Below are 24,557 nucleotides of genomic sequence, written 5' to 3'. Positions count from 1 at the left end.
AGGAAAGTGTATTTGATCCTTTTCTTCAATTTAGAAAGCAGTTATTTTACCATAAAATGGAATCACAACAGTTAGCTTCTGGAATTCCCTGCAGGGAAACAAATCAATATCACTTGTTACTTCGTTCATTCCAATGATGTTATTCCCTTTCCAGTCCAGTCCCAGCCACGCAGGCTACAGGAAGCTGTGGTTATTGGCTCCTGCTGTACAAAAAGAGACAGGGGGGGAATAACAATAAATCTCTCAAATTCTGCCCTCTGGTGAGATGCAGAGTTGGCCAGGTTAAATCAAAGGGGGAAGAGTCATGCAAGATTGAATCAGAGGGGGAAGAGGTCCTTGCCTCTCGTGCTCCTCCAACCCCTATGCTTGCCCTCTTTCCCCATGCTTACCTGCTATCCTGTGGCCATGCAGAAGAGTCCTTCTAGAGATAGCCATGGGCTATTTGAGCCCCAGAGCAGAGATGGACCACTCCCAAGTTGGTCTATAGCCTGTAGAAACAAGTTATCTAGGAGGTTACTATATAGACTTACCTCTGCAGGAGAGGTATGCGTGTCTTCCCTCTTCCTTCGCCTCCCCCAATTCACTTGTCTTTTGGGAATAAGGGGTAATGGGGCATTCCAAACCCACTTGGTGCATTAATTGCCAATAACAATATCAAAAGCCTGACGAGTTTGTAAACAATATTGTTGCAGCGACTAAGTTTTGGCTAATTTCTTGCCAAACATGACAGTGAGAAGACAACTGCCTTGTTTTCTTATTGTGTCTGAGGAGCAGTAGCAGAATTTTGGGGCCTTTCATCAAAACATAAGAACAGCCATACTGGGTCAGACCAATGACTCATCCAGCCCAGTATCCTGTCTTCCAACAGTGGCCAATGCCAAGTGCTTCAGAGGGAACAAATGAAACAGGCAATTATAGAGTGATCCATCTCCCCGTGTCCAGTCCCAGATTCTGGCAAACAGAGGCTTAGGGACACCCAAAGCATGGGGTTACACCTCTGACCATCTTTGCTATTAGCTAGTGATGGACCTATCATCCATGAATTTATCTAATTCTTTTTTGAACACAGTTATACTTTTGGCCTTCACAACATCCCCTGGCAACGAGTTCCACTTGTGTGAAGGAGTATTTCCTTTTGTTTGTTTTAAACCTGCTACCTATTAATTTCATTGGGTTCTTGTGTTGTGTGAAGGAGTAAATAACACTTCCCTATTCACTTTGTTCACATCATTCACAACTTTATAGACCTCTATCATATCCCATTTTAGTCATCTCTTTTCCAAACTGAAAAGTCCTCATCTTTTTAATTTCTCCTCATGCGGAAGTTGTTCCATACCCTTAATCATTTTTGTTGCCCTTCTCAGTACCTTTTCCAATCCCCACGTATCTTTTTCGAGACGCGGTGGCCAGAACTGCACGCAGTATTAAAGGTGTGAGCATACCATGGATTTATGTAATGTCATTATGATATTTACCATCTTATTATCTATTCCTTTTCTATTGGTTCCTATCATTCTGTTAGCTTTTTTGGCTGCTACTGCATGTTGAGCGGATGTTTTCCAAGAACTATCCATGATGACGCTAAGATCTCTTTCTTGAGTGGTAACGGCTAATTTAGATCCCATCATTTTTTATGTATAGTTGGGATTATGTTTTCCAGTGTGCATTACTTCGAATTTATCAGCACTGAATTTCATCTGCCATTGTGTTGCCCAGTCACCTAGTTTAGTGAGATCTCTTTGTGGCCTGCTTTGGACTTAAAACAGGTGGCAAAATCACTCAGGATAGTTACCTTTTTTCCAGTTAATTTATGAATGTATTGAACAACATTGGTCCCAGTGCAGATACCGGAGGGGGGGGGGAGGGGAGGGCCCTATATTTACCTCTCTCCATTCTGAAAACTGACCATTTATTCCTACCCTTTGTTTCCTGTCTTTTACCACTTACTGATCAGCTTCCACGCGAGCAGAAATCCATAACATGGAATCAGTGTTTTCTCAGTGTAACTTGTTTATTTACACGATACACTCCAGTCCTAGAACAGAAGTGGTCACAAACAGTGTTCAGGCAACCCTCTCTTCCAGAAATCCCAGCCTGAACACCAACGAAAGGTTCCCAGGAAGCCACTCGGGCCCCAAAATTGACTCTAGTGAGATTAAGGCAAAGAGCAAATTCTCGTGTTGTCTGCTGCAGCTGCCCCAAAAGAATATCCATCATAACACTAACAACAAGACAGTATTTTCTTCCAAGACTGAACATTGCTCACACTCTAAAAGTGGTTTTGCAAGGTTATGTGTAAGAGTGCAACCTGGTGGCTCCTGCAACAACATTAGGTAGTTACATACAAAAAGGGCCAGATCCAGCAAAATATGCCTCCCTTTCTGGACTCAGAAAATCTGCAGCTTCTGGCTCCGTGGTACATTGATAGGTCAGCCTACTCCAGAAGAGCGCCTGCTCAGCAGTGTAAATTGCAAAGCCGCAAAGGAGTTGAAAATCTCCTACAAATTATCTCCCCCTCTCCCACTTCACAGCTGCAGGTGGAATGACCTACAGGTTTGGAGCCCTGTCTGAGATCTGGAAAAAGACAGATGTACCAAATTTCTTCTAAAAATAGGGAAAAGACCTTCCAGAAGTGGTAGAGCATATCTGTTAGTCTCTCGCTATAGGAAATGAGAGACCTCAGACTGCAATCCAGAAAAGCACTTAAGTATGTGCTTAAATTAAAGCATGCAAGTAGACTGATTGGCTCCATTGAGACTATTCACATGTTTAAAGTTATGCATATGCTTAAATGCTTTGCTGGATCAGAACCTCAGATTCCACCACATATTACCCAGTGTTTCCCTTTGGCCTTAGACTGCAGCGTTGTTTTTGCTTTGGAACTTGTAATCCAAAATTGCATTTTAATTTAGAACAGAACAATAATTAGATCTGAAAAATATCTTCTCTGCTTTGTGTTTCGCAGAAGGCAGCTCCTTGTCCTTTTCCTTTCACCCACCAAGGGGAAAGAAGCATATCAGTCAGATGAGTCAGCCTCCTGAGGTCCGTTAACTTATCATGTTTCTGGATGCCATACTGCCAAACATTAGCACAATCATCATCTCCCAGCATTTCCAGAGCAGTGGCAGACAGTGAAGAAAGACTAATGACATTGTAGCTTCTCTACCGCTTAGGGGGCGATGAAATTGGCGGAGTCATGTTCCAGGCATTGCAATTCAGCTGACGACAGTCCTTGATTCACCACTGCACTACGGCTCTGGGGTCACCCCACTGATATCAATGGAACTATGCTGCCACATCACTGGAATAACACAGTAGTGAGGCAGACCCATACAGTTTTCTCAAGAATATGAATATGCAGTTAGTGTGAAATGCAGACATATAAGCTAACCAGTGATTTCATTAACTATCTAGGGTGCTCCTGTGACTACCACATCTTTGCAAAGTTATCAATTAACCAAGAACTACACCGTGCCAAGCCTCGTGCTTCAGGATGTAAATTGATTTCCTGAGAGAGTTAGGAAGAAATGCTCTCCTACCAGAAATTCCCAGATAATCCATTGGCCATCTTTATTGGCTTCTACTGGATGCTACCTGAGGTGATAACCAGTAATGGATCTCAAGGGTGAGATTTTCCAGAAGAAGTAAAGTAGTAAGGCACCCAACTCCTATTGACTAGGGCTGGTCAAAAAATTTCCAGTGAACCTTCTCTGGAAAGTTAATTTTCATTTAATTGGAAAGCCTTTCATGGAAAGGGTCTGCTTTCCTTCAAAACTTTATTTTTCACTGGGAAAAAAAAAACTTGGCCAAAAAGGGTTTTCAGTTTTTCATTTCAGTCCATTTTCATCTACATTTCTTGCAGGAGGAATAATCCATTTCCTTAACAGCTCTGCTATGGACTTTCAATGGGACACAGGCACCAGTCTTTCTTAGGCACTTTTGAAAATTCCAGTCCTAATGCATACAAGAAAAATGCTTGCACGATTTCATTTCAATGCTATGGATTTGCCTGGGTTAGGAAAGAGGTGGAGGCTAGGTCAGGGATAGCTATGTGACCCAGTCATAACCAGGACCTTTTCTGTAGTGTAGATGCAGGTTAACACCATTTACCCCAATTTAATTGGTCAAGGTCAATCATGGGGAAGAGATGGTGTTAGGTGAGGGTTAGCTAACGCTAACCTAATTGTGACCTTTTTTCTTAGTGTATAGAAATCCTCTGTGGTATGATTCTCCATTGCTCTGTATCTTATGTAGTCATTTATATACGTGCAAAGTAGATGTACAAAGCTACCATACTTTACTTTCACTTTGCATAGGTGCAAATGACTATCCAAGATGAAAGATGGGAGAAAAAAGCCCAGGAAAGACAGACATACAAGACAGCTGCCAATCACTCCATTGGTATGATCAGAGATGACTTAATAACTGATCTTTGCTGTGGGGGATGAACCAAAATAATCCTTCCAAAATTTTTGGTTCATTTCAAACAGAAACTGATTTTTTTGGGGGGGGGAGGGAGGTTTCATCACCAAAACAAAAATAAAAGTTAATGCTGGAAATACACAGAAAAGAAAAATAAACAAAACCAATTCAGGTTTCTGTTTTGGTTTCTGCCAGTTTTTTAATCCAAGATCAAGATTTTTTGGGAGGTTTGGGTGGGGTGGGGTAGGGGGTTTCACCCCTTAAAAATAAATATAGCTAAATTTCACAACAGAGTAGCATTTAAAAACAAAAAGTTGAAACATTTAATTTTGAAACAGTTTTGACATTTAAAAAAAAATCCTTTTCTGCTTGCCAAAGCTATTCACCAGATTTGACCCAGATTCCCAGTACTTTTGGTGCCCTGAATTTTTTTTTTGCCAGTTCTAATAATAATTCACCCAAAAGGGGCACAGTTTACCCATAATCTTTGTCATCCTTCCAGATCCCCCATGTTTGCTTTTAAAGGGAACATTCCCATAATGTGCTTTTAAACCTGCCCATATTCAGAAAAAAACTTCATAAGGAGAAAAATGCCAGCAGCATTTGGCAACATAGAAAGGATACAATCATCTGTGCTGCTTTCACACCTGCAGATTTTTTCAGCAGCGTAGGGGCAGAATGTGGCTCTAACACAGAGCAGTCAACATTTTTAGTTCAACTTTTCCCCAAAATTGCCTTTTTTCAAAACAAACAAAAATATTGACTAAACCAACATTTTTTATTTTCAGGTCTTCATTTTTCTGTATTTTATTTTTTGCCTTTTCCCCCTCTCTATTTCCTCCCCATTTTCAATGGCAAAATGAGGTGGTGGGACAGGGCAAGGGAGAGGGAGGGGTACAAAAGCTAAAAACTGAAAATTAAAACAAAAATTCATTTTGGAAAAAAAAACCCGCAACATTTTCAGTAAAAAATTCACCATTTTTTTAAGCTGGAAAAAACTTTTTTTTTTTAAAAACTGACTGATAAAAATTATTTCAAAATTTTCCAGGGGAAATGATGGCATTTTGCAACCAGCTCAACTCCAAGAGATGAAACAAAGTGAGATTCTACACCTATTCCTTGTTTCTCAGCTGGAAAGCTGCACGGTACCAACATTTCAGTGGGGGTTGACCTTTCCTTTAATCATCATTTTTTATTCTGCTGATCTTCAGCTTCAATTAACTCACACCACCTTCAGCATATGATCATGTGGACTTCGCAGTTGGATTTGGGAGTTTTTGGCTTCTGCAACATGGGGATGCAGGTGATTTACCAGGATTATCTGGGTGTCTCTCACTTAATCATTTCCCTGCCATTGTGGGGGCTTCAGAAACTGGTGCACCTCGGCATCTCCTAGTCTCTGCCTGTGATACAATAGTCTAGTCTCCTGTGGGCTGTAATACTTTGGTCTAATTTCGGCTGCTGGGTTGAGTGTGCGGGTGCTGGGTACTATTGAAGGCCTGTGATACACAGGAGGTTAAATTAGATGATCTGCTGGTCCCTTCTGGCCTTAAACTCTATGACATGCACTGAAACATTTCCTCCAGATGTACTTCTTTTCCTTTAGTGGGGGTTGATTGAAAGCGGTCTCTGAATCACATTGCAGTACAGTTTACAAAGTTATGGTGAAACGCTGCCGGGTGTCCGGTGAGATAACAAAAGAGGGACCTTTAATTTTTTTCATCTGAGTCATCTAAAATGTCACTGCCATTTTTATGCCAAAGTAGTGCTGATAGGGGACATTTCAAATAGTTTTCCCTGATCTCTGGTCACTCACAAGACAATGTCAAGGATTTTTTGTTTGTTTGATTTTAAAATAAGGCTCTTAACTTTAGAAGGCAGATGGGTTATACACAGACAAGCAGGACAGATTTTATTTTTTCTCAAAAGCCATGGAAATCCCCAGTTATATGCTGTACCTAGGCAGCTAAAAATGAAATTACAACCCTTTTTATGCCTAAATGTGGGCCAGTTTAGGAATACTGAAGAAGCCCATCCAAGTTAAACTTTCACCTATCTTGGAACACATTAGAACGACAATGAAAAAATATTAAGTCATTTCAGTATGATTGACCACAAGGAAATAACAAGAATTCATTGTGGTTTCTTGATACAGGTCTTAGGGCCAGATCCATAGCTGGCGTAGGCTTCCATTGACTTGGGTGGAGCTTCCCCAGTTTACACCAGCTGGGTTCTGGCCCCTAGATGCGTATCTAGGCTTGCCTATATTGCTGTTGCCAGCTCTTGGAATTATCTCATGGAATTTGTGACATTTGGTGATTTTCTTAAAGCCCCAGCTCCTGGAATCATAGTATGACCTGAAAAACTCTTATTTAAATTAAATAATAATAATTCAAAAATTTGCCTTTTGTGGTTGGACAAAAAACCTGGAAAATGTAAATCTTACAGGTTCAAAAGTCAGAAGACAAACAACAAGAACCCAAAGTTGGTTTGTTTTTGAATCTCAAGATTTTTAAGCCAACCATGATTTTGGAATGCTTAGGGTTGGCAATACTATATACACATATTCATGCAGCTAAACAATGTTATACTGTAAGTACCAGAAACCCCACCATTTCCCAGTGATCAGTGTTTGTAGACCCGAGATTTTCTGAACATTCATGCATCTGTAATTCTTACAAATATTTCCGGAATGAAATTTTGGGGAAGGAGGAATGTGCTAGTCTCAAAGGATCAGATCGCTCTCTCTACACACTTTTTTTTTTTTTTTTTAACTTTTTTTAAATACAATCTGTTTGGCTGCTTTTATAAAGAGAAGCTTTTCACAGCCCTCAACTTCACAATGCCACCGCTTCAATTAACCCCAGCTTTTGCAAACTGTGAATCTGATCCTTAATTTCCTTGCACACCCAAAATGCCCCATATATTTATTCTTTAGTCCAGGGGCTCCCAAACTTTTTGCCTGCATGACTCCATTTTGAGACTTAATGTTTCCTGTGACCCCAGACAGCAACAAAACAACAGCACGACCAAGGAATTTACACCTTAAATAGATTATTTAATGCTCTTTAATGTGACACATGGGCTTGCATGTTGTTGCGGTACAGTTTTTCCAAGTCCAGAGACAAGGGAGAAATTGCACATCTAATCTCTGATGTGACATCAGTGGTAGACAGAGACCAAGACTTGATGGACACAAGTGTGCTAATCCAGCTTCACACAAATATGTGCTCACGATGGCACCATCAGCTTCAAGGAGCGTGTTGAGAGTACATGATGTTCATTCTTGATGGTGAACCAGAACTCCGTGAGAGAAAGTCGGACATATGTTCCTCACAAGAATCAACTGCAGGAAATTTTGATGAGCTATTCGATTTCAGTTCCTGGCAAGTCCATGGCATCAGGCTTGTACTCAAAGGGATTTTGCAGCCAGTTATACTTTGTCATGTCCAAGTTGGAGGAAACAGGATGCAAACTGTTCCTCCATCTGGCTGAGATGCTCAGCCATCACCTGTATGTGAGGCTGAATAATTTCACTGTCAACCAGGAACTTGCAAAACTATCGGAAGGATTCGTAGTTTGTCATCAATAGATTATTCTTCCAAGTAACAATTTTCTTCAGAAGTTCTGTGATTCAGTCACTGAGCTGAAGGATGTGTGTTCTTTCCTTGAAGACCTGTATTCAATTTATTCAGTTTTCCAAATATGTCTCACATAAGTACATCTTCCTTTGGTCACACAGGAAATCAACTAATTCACCCTTTTTTGCAGTCCATTGCATAGGCACGCAGCTCATCTCAGTTCAAAAAATTCTCCCAGTCCTTTTCCTCTCGAGCGCCAAGTGTGGAAAAGCACCACATCATGATCGGACCCCATGTCTTCACACAGTTTTGCAAACAGACACGTGTGACGAGGCTGTCGTGATGCAGTTCACAATAGACGAGACTTGCTGCAAACTTCACCTAGTTCTGAACTCAGAATTTTAGCTTCCAGTGCTCTGTGAATCATGTCACAAACAGCTGATGGAGCAACTTTCATTAACAAGGCAGCCAGACCTGCTTCGTGGCCTGCCACAGACAGACCTCCATCTGTGCAATAGCCCACCGGGAGATCACACGGGACAGTTTTGTTGAATGTAGTACATCAAACATTCTTTGTGCCATCTTGTGTCCAGGAAAACGGAGACAAAATGGAACATTTTCAAGAACTGCAGTGCCCCATGTGTATTTCACAAAAGACAAGAAATGTGCATCATGATCTTCAGTGCTCACATCCACTTGAAGAGCAAAAGCATCCACCCTTTCCAGGTGCTCCTCCGGTGTGTTTTCCTAATCTGCTGGTATCGCCTCAATCCGTCATTTCGCCGTGTTGTTGGACAGTGGTATAGCTCTCTGGCTGTTTGCCTCAGTTTCTCCACACATTATCTTCAGCATTTCAATTGTAAGTGGCAAAGTCAAAGCCTCTCCAGTTGTGAGAGTCTTCTTGGCCTATGCAATGCAGTAACTCACCTAAAATGATGCCCTTTGAGTGCGGCCAAAGTTGGACATAGCTCTCTTGAATCGCAATCGTCCTTCTTTACAGCACCACGCAAGTGATGGTGATTTTCCTGTGTGTTCCTTGTGAAGAGTTTCCAAGTGTCATTTAAGTTTGTTAGGCATCACGCTTTCACTAGATAACCCCGTGAGACACAGCAGGCATTTTGGCCTTTCCTCATTCTTGACAAAAATGCACTGGCGACGCCATACTCAAAGAAAGCCACGTCGTATCTGCAAGCACGTTCCTTGCATTCTTTATTTTCGCTCATAACTGCATCACCAGACTCACTGCTGGAGGCTGATGCAGATACTCTGCATAAAATGAGTCCATTGTGCCTCCTATTCCAAATCAGAAAGAGGAATCAAAGGTAAGTAAATAGGAAGGCCTTGTGTGGTGATACTAGGGCAGCACAGGGACTGTGACTTACAATGATTCTTTATCGAGTGCCAACAGGGTAATTAGGGTGGCACAAAAGAAAATACAGGCTCTGCCTGAAGGAGCTTACAAGCCACTGCAGATTCCTATCTCAGAAAAGGCTAGCATAAGCTCCTATCAGTGCAAGCAGAAAGGATGCTCTGTTGCTGAAGCTGCTGCCCACAGAGAATAATCTTCTGGATTCAAGTCTTTCAGCTGGATGCTGGCACAGCCAGACGGTGCAAATGGCAAAATGGCGTCCTCACAGCCACCTCCGCACAGCCACCTCTGCACAGCCATCCGCAGATGGGATTGAGCGCCCAATGGGCCAGGTTTAGCACGTGAGATGTTGCTGTCTGCCTCTGGATGTGTCTGGCCTTCTCCATAAATACAACACCAGGAGACTGCCATTTTGACCTACACAATGGCACTCTCTCTCACGGTGTGATCTCACATATAAGTTGTGTGCAAGATCACATTGGGCGGTGGCCGCCATTTTGCAAAATTGAGGGAAACAGTAAGTCTCCAAATGGGGTCATGCACACAAAAAGTTTGGGAACTCCTTCTCTAGCGGGAGAATTTGCACTTATTGGTCTATCATGTGGACCAGGAGACTCAGATTTGAGGAGAAAAAGTTCATACAATGGCACATTAATTCTATTTTGTAATCTATGCAATTTGTTGGGTCAACAGGCCATGACCTGAAAGTGCTTCTTACGTAGATGCAGCAAGATTGGAGAAGAGAAGCATTCTAATGCTCTGCCCATTTTTGGCTTCCTTCCCGAGGAGCTTGTAGAATAGACCACAAAAAGCTTCTGCAGCCTGGCCATACCGGGGATGAGGAAATCAGCCCCATGCAGAAGCACATTTGAGAATCGAGGTTGCTACCTTCCAAACCAAATGCTGACATCATTGTTTTAGGATTTTAAGTTCTGATCCAAGGCCCAATGAAGTCGGGGAGGGGGGGGGGGGGGCGACGACACATCCTCAGACAGGTGTTGTGTGTAAGTCAGCCTAATTTTCATACATAAAAGCCTGAGCCCTGTACCTGGACTTGCCGGGTTTCTATTCCAGAAGAGAACACTGAAGAACACTGGCCCATGTTTTTGCAAGGATGTTCTTTGCCTGATGCCTCATACTCTAAATACAGGCCTCAATCCTATATAGTTAACTCAGTGGTAGAACTCCCATTGGGCCCGATTCTCCATGATTCTGCCCCTTGTGTAGTTATTTACACCTGTGCCAAGTGGGTGCTGTTGATACTGCTGAGACCGTGTCTCACTAGTATTCACACGGATCACTAAATGTCCAGTATCAACAGGAGCCACATGCTGCCAAATCAGCATTCTCTGTTCTCATGTGCCAGTGTTTGTATTTTACCTCCGCTTTGTAAAAAGAGCTACGCAAGGGAGTGAAGAATAAGGCCTTTAGACTTTAGCGGTGCAGACTCAAGGGCCGAGCATCTTCTGGGAGACATGCAGCATGGGCAGCTCCTACTCTCTGCTTCCCAGGAGGAGCTCAGCACCTTGGAGAATAAGACTCATTTACGAGAAGCCCTACAAATCCCAAGATTACTTTTACTACAGAGGAGTCTGTTTTCAATTCTCTAGCAGTCTCGTGGTAATGTGGGACTCCAGTGCAGCCAGGATTCCTGTTGGGAATAGCTGCTACTGAAATATGACTTCAGTTCTGAGAAAAAGAAGTCATCTAAATCCAGAATAGGCAGGACACAGAATATTATCACCCTCCCCTGAACTCAGACATCTTCTCACTTTGTTTTGCCAGACAAAGGAAGAGGCATGGGGGCAGGGCGAGAGACATAACTAAGGAAATACATCCAACATAGCAAAAACAGAGACACTCATTTACATAAATATCCATGTAATTTAGGCCTGCTTGATAGCCCCTTACCCTGCTAGAACAGTGTAAAGTGGACCTCATGTAACTAACAATCCAGCCCATAGTGTGTAGTTAAGACTTCATACTGCGCCATACAGGGGCTGGAACTGGAGGGAGAGGGGGGGGTTCTGCACCCCCTGGCTTGAAGTGGTGTGCAATATACACAGGGTTTACAATTTGGTTCAATGGCTGTCAGCACCTCCACTATACACATTGTCCCAGCACCCCTGAGGTGCCATGTCAGCACAGACGCAATATCAAATAATGGTGTGACGGGGTGCTCTGCTCATCGCTGGATGGCGCCTCCTCATGGCTGTTATGGGGATTAGTTCTGCCAGGCCAATGCCCCTTCCAGCGGTCACACTCCATCACTTCCTCTCTCTGCAGCCCCTCATCATGACTCGGCCCTGGGTGATTTCCCTTTCCAGGGTTCCCAAAGTCCTTCCACACGAACAGTCTCAGACAGTCTTCTCCAGCACTGCCCTAATGTTGCCACTTCCCCAGGGGCCGACAGGGGAACCCAGCCCTGCCCTCTCCTCTGGGTTCCAGCTCAGGGACCCTCTAGTCAGCAGCCAAGGTCTGTTCCCTCCTGAGCCTTGCTGCCTTTCCCTGAGCCTCTTCTGTTCCTTCTGGCTCTCCCCACGCCTCTAGATTTACCAGCCCAAACTCCCTCCTCCCGGGGATTAACTGTAGGCTACCTGCCTCTGCAGCCCCAACCACGCTTCCCTTCTCCTAGGGAGTGGCTGCAGACTACTGCTCTGTTGCTAGCTTCCTGGCTTTATAAACCTGACCCAGTTCCTCCTCCAGCTGGACTCCATTAGCCAGTTAGGCCTTAGCGTTCCCTGGCTTTCCTCCAGGTGTCACCTATAGCAGCAGTTCTCAACCAGGGGGGTCGCAGCAAAATAAACTGGGCTACAGCCCTGGGCGGTGGGGCTCTGGGAGGGAGCGCCCCCTCCACTTCCTGACTTAGTTCAGAGGGCCACCCAGCCAGTGGATCAGCACCACACTGAGTAAGTAAAACAAAAATATACAGTTCTTTATTGTTGTACCTATATTATCCTTTTCTTTTTTTATATTATAGATGTGTGTGCGCATAGCTGTAGAACTATCCCTTTAATACAGCTTTTAATCTCCTGGATATGCAGGAAGATAGTTGTTGTGGCACAAGTGGGCTGTAGAGATTTTAGAGCATGCTGAGTAGAGGTCTCAGAAAGAAAAAGGTTGAGAACCCCTGGCCTATCACTTAATTGGCCTAATTTATCCCTTCAGGCCTCATCTGGGGTGGACACCCTATCACAAATAGTGTCCATCACTGCAATAAGCCCAGCTGCAAAAGTTATACAGTCAATGTGCTGTTAGCACATTACTAATAATAATTTATCATTCCAAGAATTTCCTATTCGGAAACAAAACTTGAATTCTCAGTTAGCCTGTTTTGGAAGTTAAAACATACTAGAACCCTTTGCATTAGGCCCTTTAAAGTCAGAGTCCAACTGGCTGACTGCAATTTAGTTATTATGGGTCTGATTCTCATTTACACATCTCTGGCAGTGTAAAGGAACTTTAAAGGGGGTATAAATGTAATGGACTTATTGGCTAGATTTGCTGTGAGCAGTTTTAATGGGCGCCCTATTAAAATAACCCACAGCTATGGGAGTCTTGCCTACATAAGGGGCTCCTAACATTTCTGACGTGGGTGATGGAAATATTCTAAAAAAATTCCCCTCATGCATGACAAGACTATGGAGGTGATGTTATATTGAGAGTAAATTTTACTTTTCAATACACGGTATTTGTGTGCATTCATTTTTATTAAAATTAGTAAGAGAAAATGCTGCCCATTTTCTCCACAAATGGATGCCTGGATGCGCCCCATGGGCTGACCACACTCGTCAGAATGGATGTTCCATCCCAGAAAATAAGATGCCAAAATATATTTTCATTCTCTATGAAACATCAGAACATGTACAAGAGGCACTGCCGCCATATCTTGGGCCCTGTATCTTCCTCTTGTTGCCAAAGGGACAACTACCCTAATGCTCACATTTAGTACAGGTTGTTCCTCTGAGCTGGATCCGTGCCTTGTCACTGGTTAGAACAGAGGCCACAGACAAAACAGAAGCGCACCAAGCCAGAAGTATTTTACTTGAACGAGTTCTTGGGCCAACATCACTTTCAACTATCTGGCCAGGAAGAACAGACAAATTCTCCCACAATACACTGCAAAAGAATTCACAGAACAGTTCAGCTGACTGCAGTGCTGAGAACCATGGTGTGAACCCCCAGAAGTCTTAGAGCCACACACTAGTAGAGCTGGGCACAGAGCAGATTTGAGCTGGCTGGCAATTCCCGGGGGGGGGGGGGGGAGCAGGGGAGAGAGGGGTAAGTTCCTCTTGGTTTGACCTGAAAAGTTTTTTTTTGAAAGTGTTGGTGAATCAAAAAACAAACAAACAAACAAACAAAAAAAACCAAAACCAAAAACAACCCCCAAACAAAAAACCAAACCATTCTGGTTCAAATTAAATGTTTTGTTTCAATTTGGAGGGAATTTTTTTTAACTTTAAACATTTTAAAAATAAAATTAAAGGCAATTTCAAAACAAAGTCATTTTCAAATTGAAAAATCAAAATGCTTCTTTTGGAAAATGTCAAAACAAAACAATTTAGGTTTTCTTGGACCCTAACTGAAACCATTCAGTGAAATCAACATACATTGGGGAAGTATTTCCATGTTGCTACATCTGAATTTTTTGCCAAAAACAGTTTCAGTCAACACATTTAACCCTGCTTTACACACTAGCGAGTACAGCATCAGTGTGACACAACAGCTTGAGTGTCATTTTGCAGTGTAGCAGCTCGAGCTAACAGGACAGTAACTGGAGTGCAGATCGCTGGAGTTAATTCTGCAGTGAAAAACATACCCTCAGGCGTAGATTTGCACTGTCACCCAGTTTCCTCCCACACTACTCACTCCAGAGGTATCATACCACGTGTGAGGTCCGGCACCACAGAAAAGCAGCGGACCTGATCAAGAGGCCAAGACAAAGCACTGAACTGTCTTGGCTACAAGCAAAGGACAAATGCAGAAGAACTGGATGGTAACTGGAAATGAAAATGTTTTTAATCCTCTGGATAGGAAAGCAGATGTCTGTGAGCTGGGGTGGATCCCTAATCAGGACAATAGAGGCTCTGACTCATACACCACCAAGCAGATTACTTTTGTATTTTTATTTATAATCATGTAACATTTATATTAGTCCTTTTATTCTGGGGGTTACAAAATGTATTAGCTGGCAGCATTGTAATTGTGTTTTTGATCGCAAACTGTGGGCACTGCATATAGAAGATGCCTAGAAAAAATGAAGGGCTGACATCTTGCTCAGCTAACAAGCAGTTCCAGAATGTCATTTGTTTTTCTATTTTGGGGAAAGGACCTAATATACAGTTCATTAGGTGCTTGATCCAAAACCTGCTTACATCAAGGGGAACGCTCCCGTTGACTGCAATGGGCTTTGCCTTACAGAAGTAACATTTGAAATCCAGTTCACTCAAGTGCTCCCAAAAGGAATGCTAGATGTTTTGCACTTGAGTTAGTTATCTGAAATTGACTGCTGACTGCATACAACTATCAACATTAATCACCAGCGCCATAGCATGAGAGGAAAAAGGAGAGACAGCAAAAGAAGAGAAAAACACAGCAGAAGAAAAACAACTTCTTTTGCAATAGGAGAGACCATTTAAGTTAACACTGCATCACTGAAAACAATAGTACTCCACTAGTTAACACTAGGTAAAACAGACGCTCCTCCCTCCCCAACAAGGCCATAAACACATAAAACCCCTATAAACACATAGAATGATAAGAATAATACCACTAAATTACATAAATAAATAATAATAATCAATGACTCTTACCTGAGTAAGAAGCGAAGCCTTACCCAGCACAGCCGCCACTGCAGGCCCCGTGTGGCCCGCCTCTTCCTGTCCCTCATGGATGGAGGGTGCAGGCAGGCTGGCCAAGGCTACTCTAGGCCCCGGCCAGCACAGGGCTGCTCTGCTCCCACCAGGTGCCCAGCCAACTTGGGGCTGGGAGGGGGTTGCTCCTCCACTCTGGCCAGTGTGGGGCTTGGTGGGGAGGGCTGCTCCTCTGCTTTGGCCAGCGCCCGGCCAGTTTGGGACTAGGGGGGGGAGCTGTTCTTCCAATCCAGCTGGTGCGGAGCTTAGGGATGCTGCTTCTTTGGCCGGCGTGGGGCTTGAGGCTGCCAGCACGGGCTCGGGGCATTAAATGGCCTCAATATTACTGAAGCCTCACAGACCCCCTGTAATCTTTGGTGCCCCCCCACCCCCAAGGGGATCCCGCACCCCAGGTTGGGAACCGGTGCCTAAAAGGAACAGTAGTCTGGGTTTTTCCCAGACCTTCCCCCTACCAGGCAGTAGGGACCAACTTCCTCTCTTCTAGCAACTGTTTCATTCACTTCCCTGGACACATAGGAGGGTAACTGGCCTCTCAAACGACTTCCTCCGGCTAGTACTCCATTGCAGGTTTATGCTTCAGATAAAACAGTGGGGACTGATGTATCAGCTGTACTTACAATGGATAAAGGTGTTTGAACTTGTCTGCGCCCAACTATTTTTGGGGATGTGCACATTCAGGGAAGTCAGACTGTGACTCCTTCTCACGATCTCTCTGCTGACTCTAGCACCCCCTGAGACGTATGTGAGAACAGCAGATTCCTAACCTGGGAAGTTTTCTGGATTCATCTTTTAAAAAGGTGGTTCTTGTCTTCCTAGTGTAACCCTTCTGTCAGTCGGAGTTGGCAGCAACAAGGGCCGGGTTCACTATCTAGGGGTTCCTTTCAACCATACAACACAAAACTGGCTCGAGCTCCACCCAGTAATCTGGGACAATTATACATCACCTCTTGGGTGCTTCCCCTCTCGCTAGCACAGGGACTGAGTGTAGAAAAAGAGACTTCTAATTTTAAAAAAGGGAGGGGTGGGGGGAAGTAACGTGGCATTAACTTGGGAAAACGCCGCAAGCAGGATTCACACGCAGAGAACTCTGAGCAAAACACACCCCCCCCAGGAAGATGTTGGGCTGCTCCATGCCGCTCCGCCGGCTGCCCTGCCAGCTGTTTCAATGCACATCATCACTGTACGCTGCCTCCTGCTCTTCTGCAGGTCAGTCTCCTGAGGTTCCTCCCAGCTCTTAGTTCACTGCCACCGTATTGCACTTCTAGCGATGATATAATCACATCTCTGTTTTCTTTCCCAGATCACCCGCCTAAATTAGGTGGCAGCAGGGCATGACTTACATATCTCACTACCCTGTATACGTATTGGGACTATGTGCATCACAGTGGTACCTAATCTTAGACATCTCTTCATATGGCAGATACTGGTATTAGCCAAAATGAATCCAGAAAAGTTTTTCCTGTTTTGGACATGCCAACTGATTTAAAGTCCAGCTGCCGGTAGAGAACATCCTTTTTAATATACCGCTTAAAGAAAACTTCTGTGATTGGTTGGACATGGGGGCTGCAGAAATGAGAATCTTCAGGCTAGTTCAATTTTTTTCTTATGTTTCAGTTTTTCTTAGATGAATTTTTCATCAGCGGAGCATATCTATCTTGGTAACCCTAAAAACGATTAAAATTTGCTGTTTTAAAGAACTTTGTGATTTCCGTGCCCCTACAGTGAGTTTACATGAGTAAACTCCTGATCCTCACAGAACTACAAAAGGTTCCATGTAGGTCTGTCTGAGTGCATTCCATTGGCTTAGACTTAAATTCTTGCAAGCAGGAGCCTTTACTTAGTAAACATTTGTACATCACCTAGAACAAAAGGGCCCTGATTCTGCCTGAGGCCTCTAAGTGCTTCATTAATATACATATTTAGTTGTTATTAGAGGAGAGGCTCCTAATCGACAGCTCTAGAAACCAAAGTCCTCTGTACAGAGCAGGTATTGCACGAGCAGTGACAATACAAGATAGTTTTCCAGCACGGCACTGCCAATATGCCTTAATCTTGACCAGCAAGGACAATTTATCAGTGGGCTGGTCAAAATTTTTCCATCAAAATCCAGTTTTCTGTCAATTTTTTTTAAAACTAAATGACATTTTTCACAAAGGCTGTCTGCTTTCCTAAAAAACAAAAAATCTGAAAACCAAAAAACAGTTCTTTGTCAGTTTTAGGCCAAAAGTTCTTGGTTTGGGGGCAGTTTTAATAAATTTTTTTGAAACATCGCAGTTAAATGATTATCATGTACTGCATCAATTAGTATTAACATCATGTTTATTTCAAAGCATCAATGACACATTTCATTCAGATTTTATTCGTACATGCTTCCATCAGAATAGCAATGCATCCACTGAGGATACAGTTTCAAAACAAAAAAAAGGAAAATACTGTTTGAAACATCTGTAATATCACCATATACAAGTGTAACATTGATGCAGTAATGCTACCTGTAATGAACAGAACACTTTTTGGCATGTATTATTTCAATATGTGGGAAGGAAATTACCAGTGATTAAAAGGATGTGAAAAAGCTGGGGGTCTTATCACCCCACATCTGCCTGCCCCCATCATTCTGCCTACCCAGTCTCACCTCCATTCCTCCCGTATCTCCTGGAGTTCTTCACTGTTTCCCAGGCCTGGAGGAAAGGGGCAGGGAGTGCTACAGTGAAGGCCTCTTGTACTCCTGCCCAGGTCTGGTATTGCTGGGATGGGGAGGTGCAGAGGAGCTGTCCCATTGCTCACAGGAGGGGAGGGAGAAAGAGGGATCAGAGCCCCTCTGAGCTGCTGGGCTCTTTACGCTCCCCATTCACATCCTGTGAGACTAGTATTGGGTTGCTGAGAAGGCGGGAAAGACTCTGTCTGCTTTCTCCAGCTGCTCAGATTAGCTGCTCATCACTGAAGGCGGGCAAGTGGGGAAAGCAGCCAATCAGAAGAAATGTTCCTTGGGTGGTACTAAAAATTTGAGCATCTCAGCAAGATGGCTGGATTACTAGCAATTTTATTCCCCAGGCCTGCAGGCTGATTTGACCGGTGCATTTTAAGCACTGGTAAATTCCATTAGTACTGTGGAAGGTTTGATCTAAAGCTCAATGAGAGTCTTTCCACTGACTTCAATCGGCTTTGTATTGAACCCTAAATGAGAGACTGAATCAAGAAAATTGATCCATGGCAAAATGAAAGCAAGGGCTGAATTCATTTCTGGTGTAACTCAACTGAGATGAAACTAGACTCAAGAGCTTTAATCTGGTGAGGTAAAGGGCAGTGAAAGCAAAATCCATATCAAAGCATATCAATGTTTTTGGTGGCCTTAACTGATTAGAATTTTTAGTCATAATCCTATGAGATGCACACCAGAATATACAAAATTTATATAATACTAAAAGAAATCAGGATTATGGGTTGAACTAGTAACCTGTACAAATATTTTAGATTTTACAGTGTCTTTCTGATTCCACACCTATACTTCCATTTTGGGTGAAAAGAGTTAACATGGAAACATCTGGATACTGTCTTCCCATAAAATGAATAGGGAAAGACTGAGGACTATAAAAATGTTGAAATTTTTGCTTCCTCAAAGCAAATCTACCAATTCCAGAACCTTGAAGCTCGTTGGTATGACTGTACATACAGGCCAGACTCAGCACAGTGTTTAAACACATGCATAACTTTATCTTTAGTCCTGTTGCTGGGATTGTGACGCTAGCTGGATTAGTGGTGACCATTTACAATATTATTTAATATCCATATTGCAAAATTCCAGTAATTCAGATGAGATATGCCATGTCAAGTACCTTTGGAAAGGTTATAATTTGCTAAATATAATATCATTTGTGTAAGTATTGCCATTGGACTGTAAATTATGGATATGTATTTTATATGTCTATTTCCAAATATTTGTGCTGTGTTACTGGGCTACATCCCAGGCAAATTAGTGTCAGCAATAATATCTCATTGAGGGCCATTATTTTTATAACGAGCCCAGGGAGAGATTGCACCTATGCGTCATCAGGACATGTAGAGACATGCCTGTGGTCAGGGGGCTCTGCAAAGTCATTCCTTGCCCATGTGCTGTGGGCTTGCATTTGAAACAAGCCACATGGCAGACCAGAGACTAGAAATGCAGTTCACCAACTCCATGTTGTCTTCATTCCTGCTTCCTACCTCTGGATCAACTCATCTGCTACTGAAGCCATGAAACAAAGGTACTGGATGTACACCAGAGGGACTGTACAAGCCTGCAAATGTCACCATTCTACTGAGAATCTGATATATATGGACTTTACAGTCACTTGTATTTATCCAATTGCTCTGACCAATTTAACTTCTCTCATTATTTGTTTCTTTCCTTTTATATTAAACTTTTAGATTTAATTACTAAAGAATTGGCTGGCAGCATGGTACTTATATTGATCTGGAAATGTGGCTAACCCTTTGGGCATCAGAAGAACCACTTTGGTAAAGGGAATAAAGCTTTAATAACATATCCCTTTACTGGCCCTAGTTGCGGATTAGGAGCCTGAGACTGAAATGCAGTAAAGGGGGCTGTGTTGTGGTTTTTTTGTTTTAGCTTCTTGATAACTAGTGGGTGTGTGTGTGTGTGTGTGTGTGTGTGTGTGTGTGCTAGGAGCACTGCTTCTGCCTAGTTGGTGAATCTAACTGCAGTGTTAGCCAGCAGTTTGGGAGGATCTGCTCTCCTTTTGCAGCCTGCCCTGATCTTGGCATTTTCAGGTGAGCTACCCTAGGTACGGACTGATCACGGGGATTACTCACATGCTTAAAGGCACACACATGCTTAAATGCTTGACTGGACTGATGTCATAACAAACAAATAGTATGAATTTTCTACAGGCCTTCCTAAGAAGCCAGGGATGAATACACTGCTTCTTTTAACTACTGTCCAAAGAAATGGAAGCATATACAAGTCATTCAAAACACGTACAGCTGCTAGAAGCTACATTTTCCTGTTTTCTTGATTTTTACAATGGATAACCAGAGAAGAAAAACAGCAGGAAAGGGTTTTCCTCCACACACAAAAAAGAACAGGATGTAGCTTGGAGGCTCACAGCTAACTGATTTGTGTTAAGTTCACATTTCTCTCAAATGTGGCCTCAAGTACACAATAAAAGCTGAAAGAATTAGGCGGTGGGTATTTCAGGGAAAATATGTACCCTTATAACCAGATGCATGTTCCTCTTTAGCACCTTTTGTACTCTGTCTAGGCATGGTGCTGCTCCACTGAAATAAATGGCAAAGTCTACACTAGCACTTACGCTGGCAAAACATCTGTCGCTCAGTGTGAAAAAAATACTTCCCTCCGAGCGACATAAGTTTTGCCAGCATAAGCACTTGTGTGGACAGAGAGACGTTCTCCTGCCGACATAGCGACCACCGCTCGTTAGGTGGTTTTGTTACATGGTGGGAAAGCTCTCTCCCATCGACATAACACAGCTACACAAGCGCTCTTACAGCGTCACCACTGTATCGATACAACTGTTCCCACGGTAAGTTTTAAATGTATATTAGCCCCAAACTAGTGTTGACTTGATTGGGAGCCAGCCTTGGACCCTACGCCTAGATTTTTAAAAGTGACAAGTGATTGGGGGATCCCTCCATTTTGGGGGTGCCCAATCTGAAACACCTTAACGGGGGCCTCATTTTCAGAAAGTCCTGAGCAACCGGCCTTTTGAAAATCAGGCCTGTATTAGATCTCTTCTACGGCGCACCCAGAAATGGAGACACCTAAAATCATTAATCGCATCTGACAAAAAAATCTGCTTGGTCATAAATACAGTTCCATAAACATACCCCAGGCAGCAATGGTGCATAGCACAGTGAAAGCCACACAACATGTCTAAGGGGAAAAAATCCGTGAGCTAGCACAGAAAGGGACATGGGGGCCATGGCTCAATCTCCTCCCTACCACTTGTGGAACAATGAATACAGGGACTAAGATTGCGACTGGCTCTTACATGCAGCATGCAAGGGGCTAAAGGAGACCCACCTTTCCCCTGGCCTTGCACACCCATCCAAGGGCCATGGATGACTTCACCGTGGGAAAAGTGACTGAATTTTGAAGGGGATGTCCTTATTCCCCTAATCAGCAAATACACTACATCCAGGACAGTTTCTCATCAATGCAGTGAAGGACAAATATACTCAGTCTGGACTACTTACAAGCTTCCATGACACGGGAATACATACATATTTGAATATAACAGGCAGGGTTTGGATTTTGATATTACTGTATTGGGAAGGAGGGGGTTATTTTCTATCCTAAGTGACAACTGATGGGCAACTCCTCCTCAAATACCTTCTCCTAACTTCTTGCGTCCTCTTTTGTCTTCTCTCTATAGTCACTTTACCGCTCCTCTTAGCAACAATGGCCCAAACTGTCAAAGGTATACAGGCTCCTAACTCCTATTAATTTCAGTGGGAGCTAGCAACTATATGCCTTTGAGAATCTGAGCCAATGGACCTAATCCAACACTCCTCACAGAGGCCAAGCACCAAGGGGAGCTCAACGCATGTGCAGGACCAGGTTAAGATGACTTTCCTCTAAATGCCTCCATCTTAGTGTTTTACCTACAGATCGTGATGCTTTGGCTAGATCTATAGTACAAGTTATTACCTCCCACACCTTGGCTTCTACCTCTCCCATTTCCTTCTTGTCCTATGCCTCAATCATTTTGAGAAGCACCTTTTATCTAACTTGTCAAAGTTTACTAAGTACACTATACTAAGTTTGCAAAGTGTGCTAAACTCCAGCCCTGCAAACATTTATGGATGGGAATGACTTTGCACATATGAATAGCCTCATTGAGTTCAAGGGGTTTAGGACTCAGCCGCATAAAGTTACTCATGTGCGCAAGTGTTTGTAAGATCAGGGCCATAATTATTCTGATTGTAAAGACGTTTATCTTTTCTAAAAGTTCAAATTAGCTCTTCAGCGTGATTGCCTTTATTTTTCAAAAGCAATCTATCACAGTGGGCCTAACCCTTGTCCTGTTAAAATCAGTCGGAATTTTGAAACTGATTTCAGTGGGAAAGGCATGGAGATCTTGATCTAACTGGAAGACTGATGATTCTCTTGCCACTTAAGAATGGAAAGAAGCACACCTACAATGTAAGGGGCACTCTGAACTGTGTATACACTTGCCAAACCCCAGGTTTTAAAGTGAAAACAAAAGTAAAGTGACATAATGAAAGCATCATTTTATATACTATGGGAAATATGCTCTGCTGCACACAATTATTCTTGGTGTTGCCTTTTCAGATAATCCTGATGCTACCTTATTGGCTGTAAGCGAGCCCCCTCCCCCCTTTCTGCAGACTCCTGCCTTTACCTGTACTCATTGTCTACCGCTTTCTTCTCTGCCTGCTCAGGCACCCAGCTGTAGTTGTCTGTGGCGCTCTTGGATTTCTTCTTTCCCTTCTGAGCTTTCTTCTTCCTATAGATGAGCAAACCCAGAGCAAAACCCAGAAGCAGCAGGATAACGACGACGGTGCCCAGGATGTAATACAGGAGCAGTTTGGGGCCATCGGGGGCATTGTCAGAGTCGGGATTCATGTGTTGCCCAGTCCCCGGCGCCCTGCTGATGGCAGCGGGCGGGAGGGTGCTGCTGCCTGCTGCTATACCAGGGCGCTCGGCACCCCCGGGCTCGGCTCGGAGGGCTGGTTCAAAGCTCGGGGCTGGGCTCTGGCTAGCAGGGTGTGTGTCGGCCGGGGGGCCACCCCCAGCCTCCGGCTCTTCTTCTCCCTGGGGCCGCAGGGACGGGGCCGAGCTGCCGGCGGGGCTGGTGCCGGAGAAGAGGCAGGAGACGCCGTCGGGGGCCAGCGCCCAGCCCGGCTGGCAGAGGCACCGGTAGCTGCCGGGCTGGTTGAGGCAGCGCTCCTGGCAGGGCTCCCCCAGGCACTCGTCCACGTCCAGGCAGGAGGCGTCGCCGCTGCCCCGCCTGTAGCCCGGCCGGCACGAGCAGAGGAAGGAGCCCGGCGTGTTGGTGCAGAGCTGGGCGCACGGCGCGGGCTCCCCCCGGGCGCACTCATCCACGTCCCGGCACTGGCGGCCGCCGGGCCCCGCCGGCTCGTAGCCCGCGGGGCAGGTGCAGACGAAGCTGCCCGCCGTGTTGACGCAGCCGCCCTCGCAGGGGGCCGCCCCCGGGCCGCCGCCGCCGCACTCGTCCACGTCCTGGCAGCTCACCCCGTCGCCGGCCAGCGCGTAGCCCGCGGGGCAGCTGCACTGGAAGCCCCCCGGCCGGCTCAGGCACTCCCCGCCGCGGCAGGGCTGGGGGCTGCAGTAGTCCAGGGGGACGCAGGAGAGCAGATCCCCGCCCAGCCGGTAGCCCCGGCGGCAGGCGCAGCGGAACGAGCCGCCGGCCAGCTCCAGGCACTCGTGCTGGCAGCCCCCGTTGCTGTAGGCGCAGCCGTGGCTGGCGGAGGCGCAGAAGGGGCCCGGGTTGCTCCACTCGAAGGCGCCGCCGGCCGCCTGCTCCTTGCACACCAGGAAAGCCTCCGGCGGCTCGGCCTGGCCCCGCGGCTCGCACGACACGGCCGCCAGGGAGCCGAAGGGCACGGCCGCCAGGGAGGCGCTGTCCACGCCGAAGGGGGTGTTGTAGGTGACGTTGCCGGGCCCGGCCAGCACCAGCCGGCGGCACATGCCCTGGAAGCTGAACTTGCAGAGGTAGCCCCGCGCCCGGGCGGTGGAGGCGCTGCAGGGCCCGTCGGCCCAGCCCAGCCTCGAAGATCGGGGCGCGGTGGTGTTCCAGTGCAGGGTCACGCAGCGCCGGGCAGTGCAGGTCTCCCGGGGTTCCCAGAGCCAGCCGTAGTAGTGGCTCTCCTCCTCCCCTCCCCAGACCCAGCTGAAGCCCTTGAGGAGCTGGTGCTGCTGGTAACAGGTGCCCTTCTCCCGATGGAGCCCGATCCACAGCCTCACCTGCCCCTCTGGCTCGGCCTCCCTCCCAGGCAGCTTGGCTAGCAGATCCTGGATGTGCAAGGCCTCTTCCTCGTTTTTCACAGTCACCAGGTTGCCTCCGTTGCCCTTGCACTTGCCCTGGGCATCCGCCCAATGGTGCTTGCCCCAGTGGATGGTGTAGCAGGCAGTCCCGGAGCACAGGGCCTCTGCCTCCTGGGTGGCCCATGAGGGCACCCCCCCAAGCAGTGCCTGGCCTAGGAAGAACAGAAGAGCAAATCCCATTTTTGCTTTGGTCTGGTCGGGCACAAAGCAGCAGGATCAGTGTTGCTGTCCCAGGCACAAGATGTACAGATAGGCTC

General features: G+C 45.2%; 1 protein-coding gene across 2 annotated transcripts; it reads right to left on the bottom strand.

Moving 5' to 3' along the window:
• On the bottom strand, nucleotides 1-24,545 carry CD93 (CD93 molecule). 2 transcript variants are annotated; one of them, XM_067564684.1, is made up of 3 exons: nucleotides 22,634-24,545; nucleotides 390-488; nucleotides 1-203 (listed from the first exon to the last, which is right to left on the bottom strand). In XM_067564684.1, the coding sequence occupies exons 1-2, from the start codon at nucleotides 24,478-24,480 to the stop codon at nucleotides 482-484; spliced, it is 1,854 nt and encodes a 617-aa protein (XP_067420785.1). In that variant the 5' UTR covers nucleotides 24,481-24,545; the 3' UTR covers nucleotides 1-203; nucleotides 390-481. The 2 variants fall into 2 exon arrangements, with proteins under 2 accessions (XP_067420785.1, XP_067420786.1); XM_067564685.1 differs by having other exon boundaries at nucleotides 78-88.
• Between the last annotated feature and the right edge of the window lie 12 nt (nucleotides 24,546-24,557).

Source organism: Emydura macquarii, unplaced genomic scaffold, assembly GCF_026122565.2.
Source record: "Emydura macquarii macquarii isolate MOO-44397 ecotype Brisbane River unplaced genomic scaffold, CSIRO-AGI_Emac_v2 contig_2676, whole genome shotgun sequence".
Lineage (NCBI taxonomy): Eukaryota > Metazoa > Chordata > Testudines > Chelidae > Emydura > Emydura macquarii.
This window is presented reverse-complemented; position numbering and strand designations above follow the sequence as displayed.

Excerpts from the sequence above, each read along its gene's own strand:
- CD93 (XM_067564684.1), bottom strand. The coding sequence starts at position 24,480 with ATGGGATTTGCTCTTCTGTTCTTCCTAGGCCAGGCACTGCTTGGGGGG.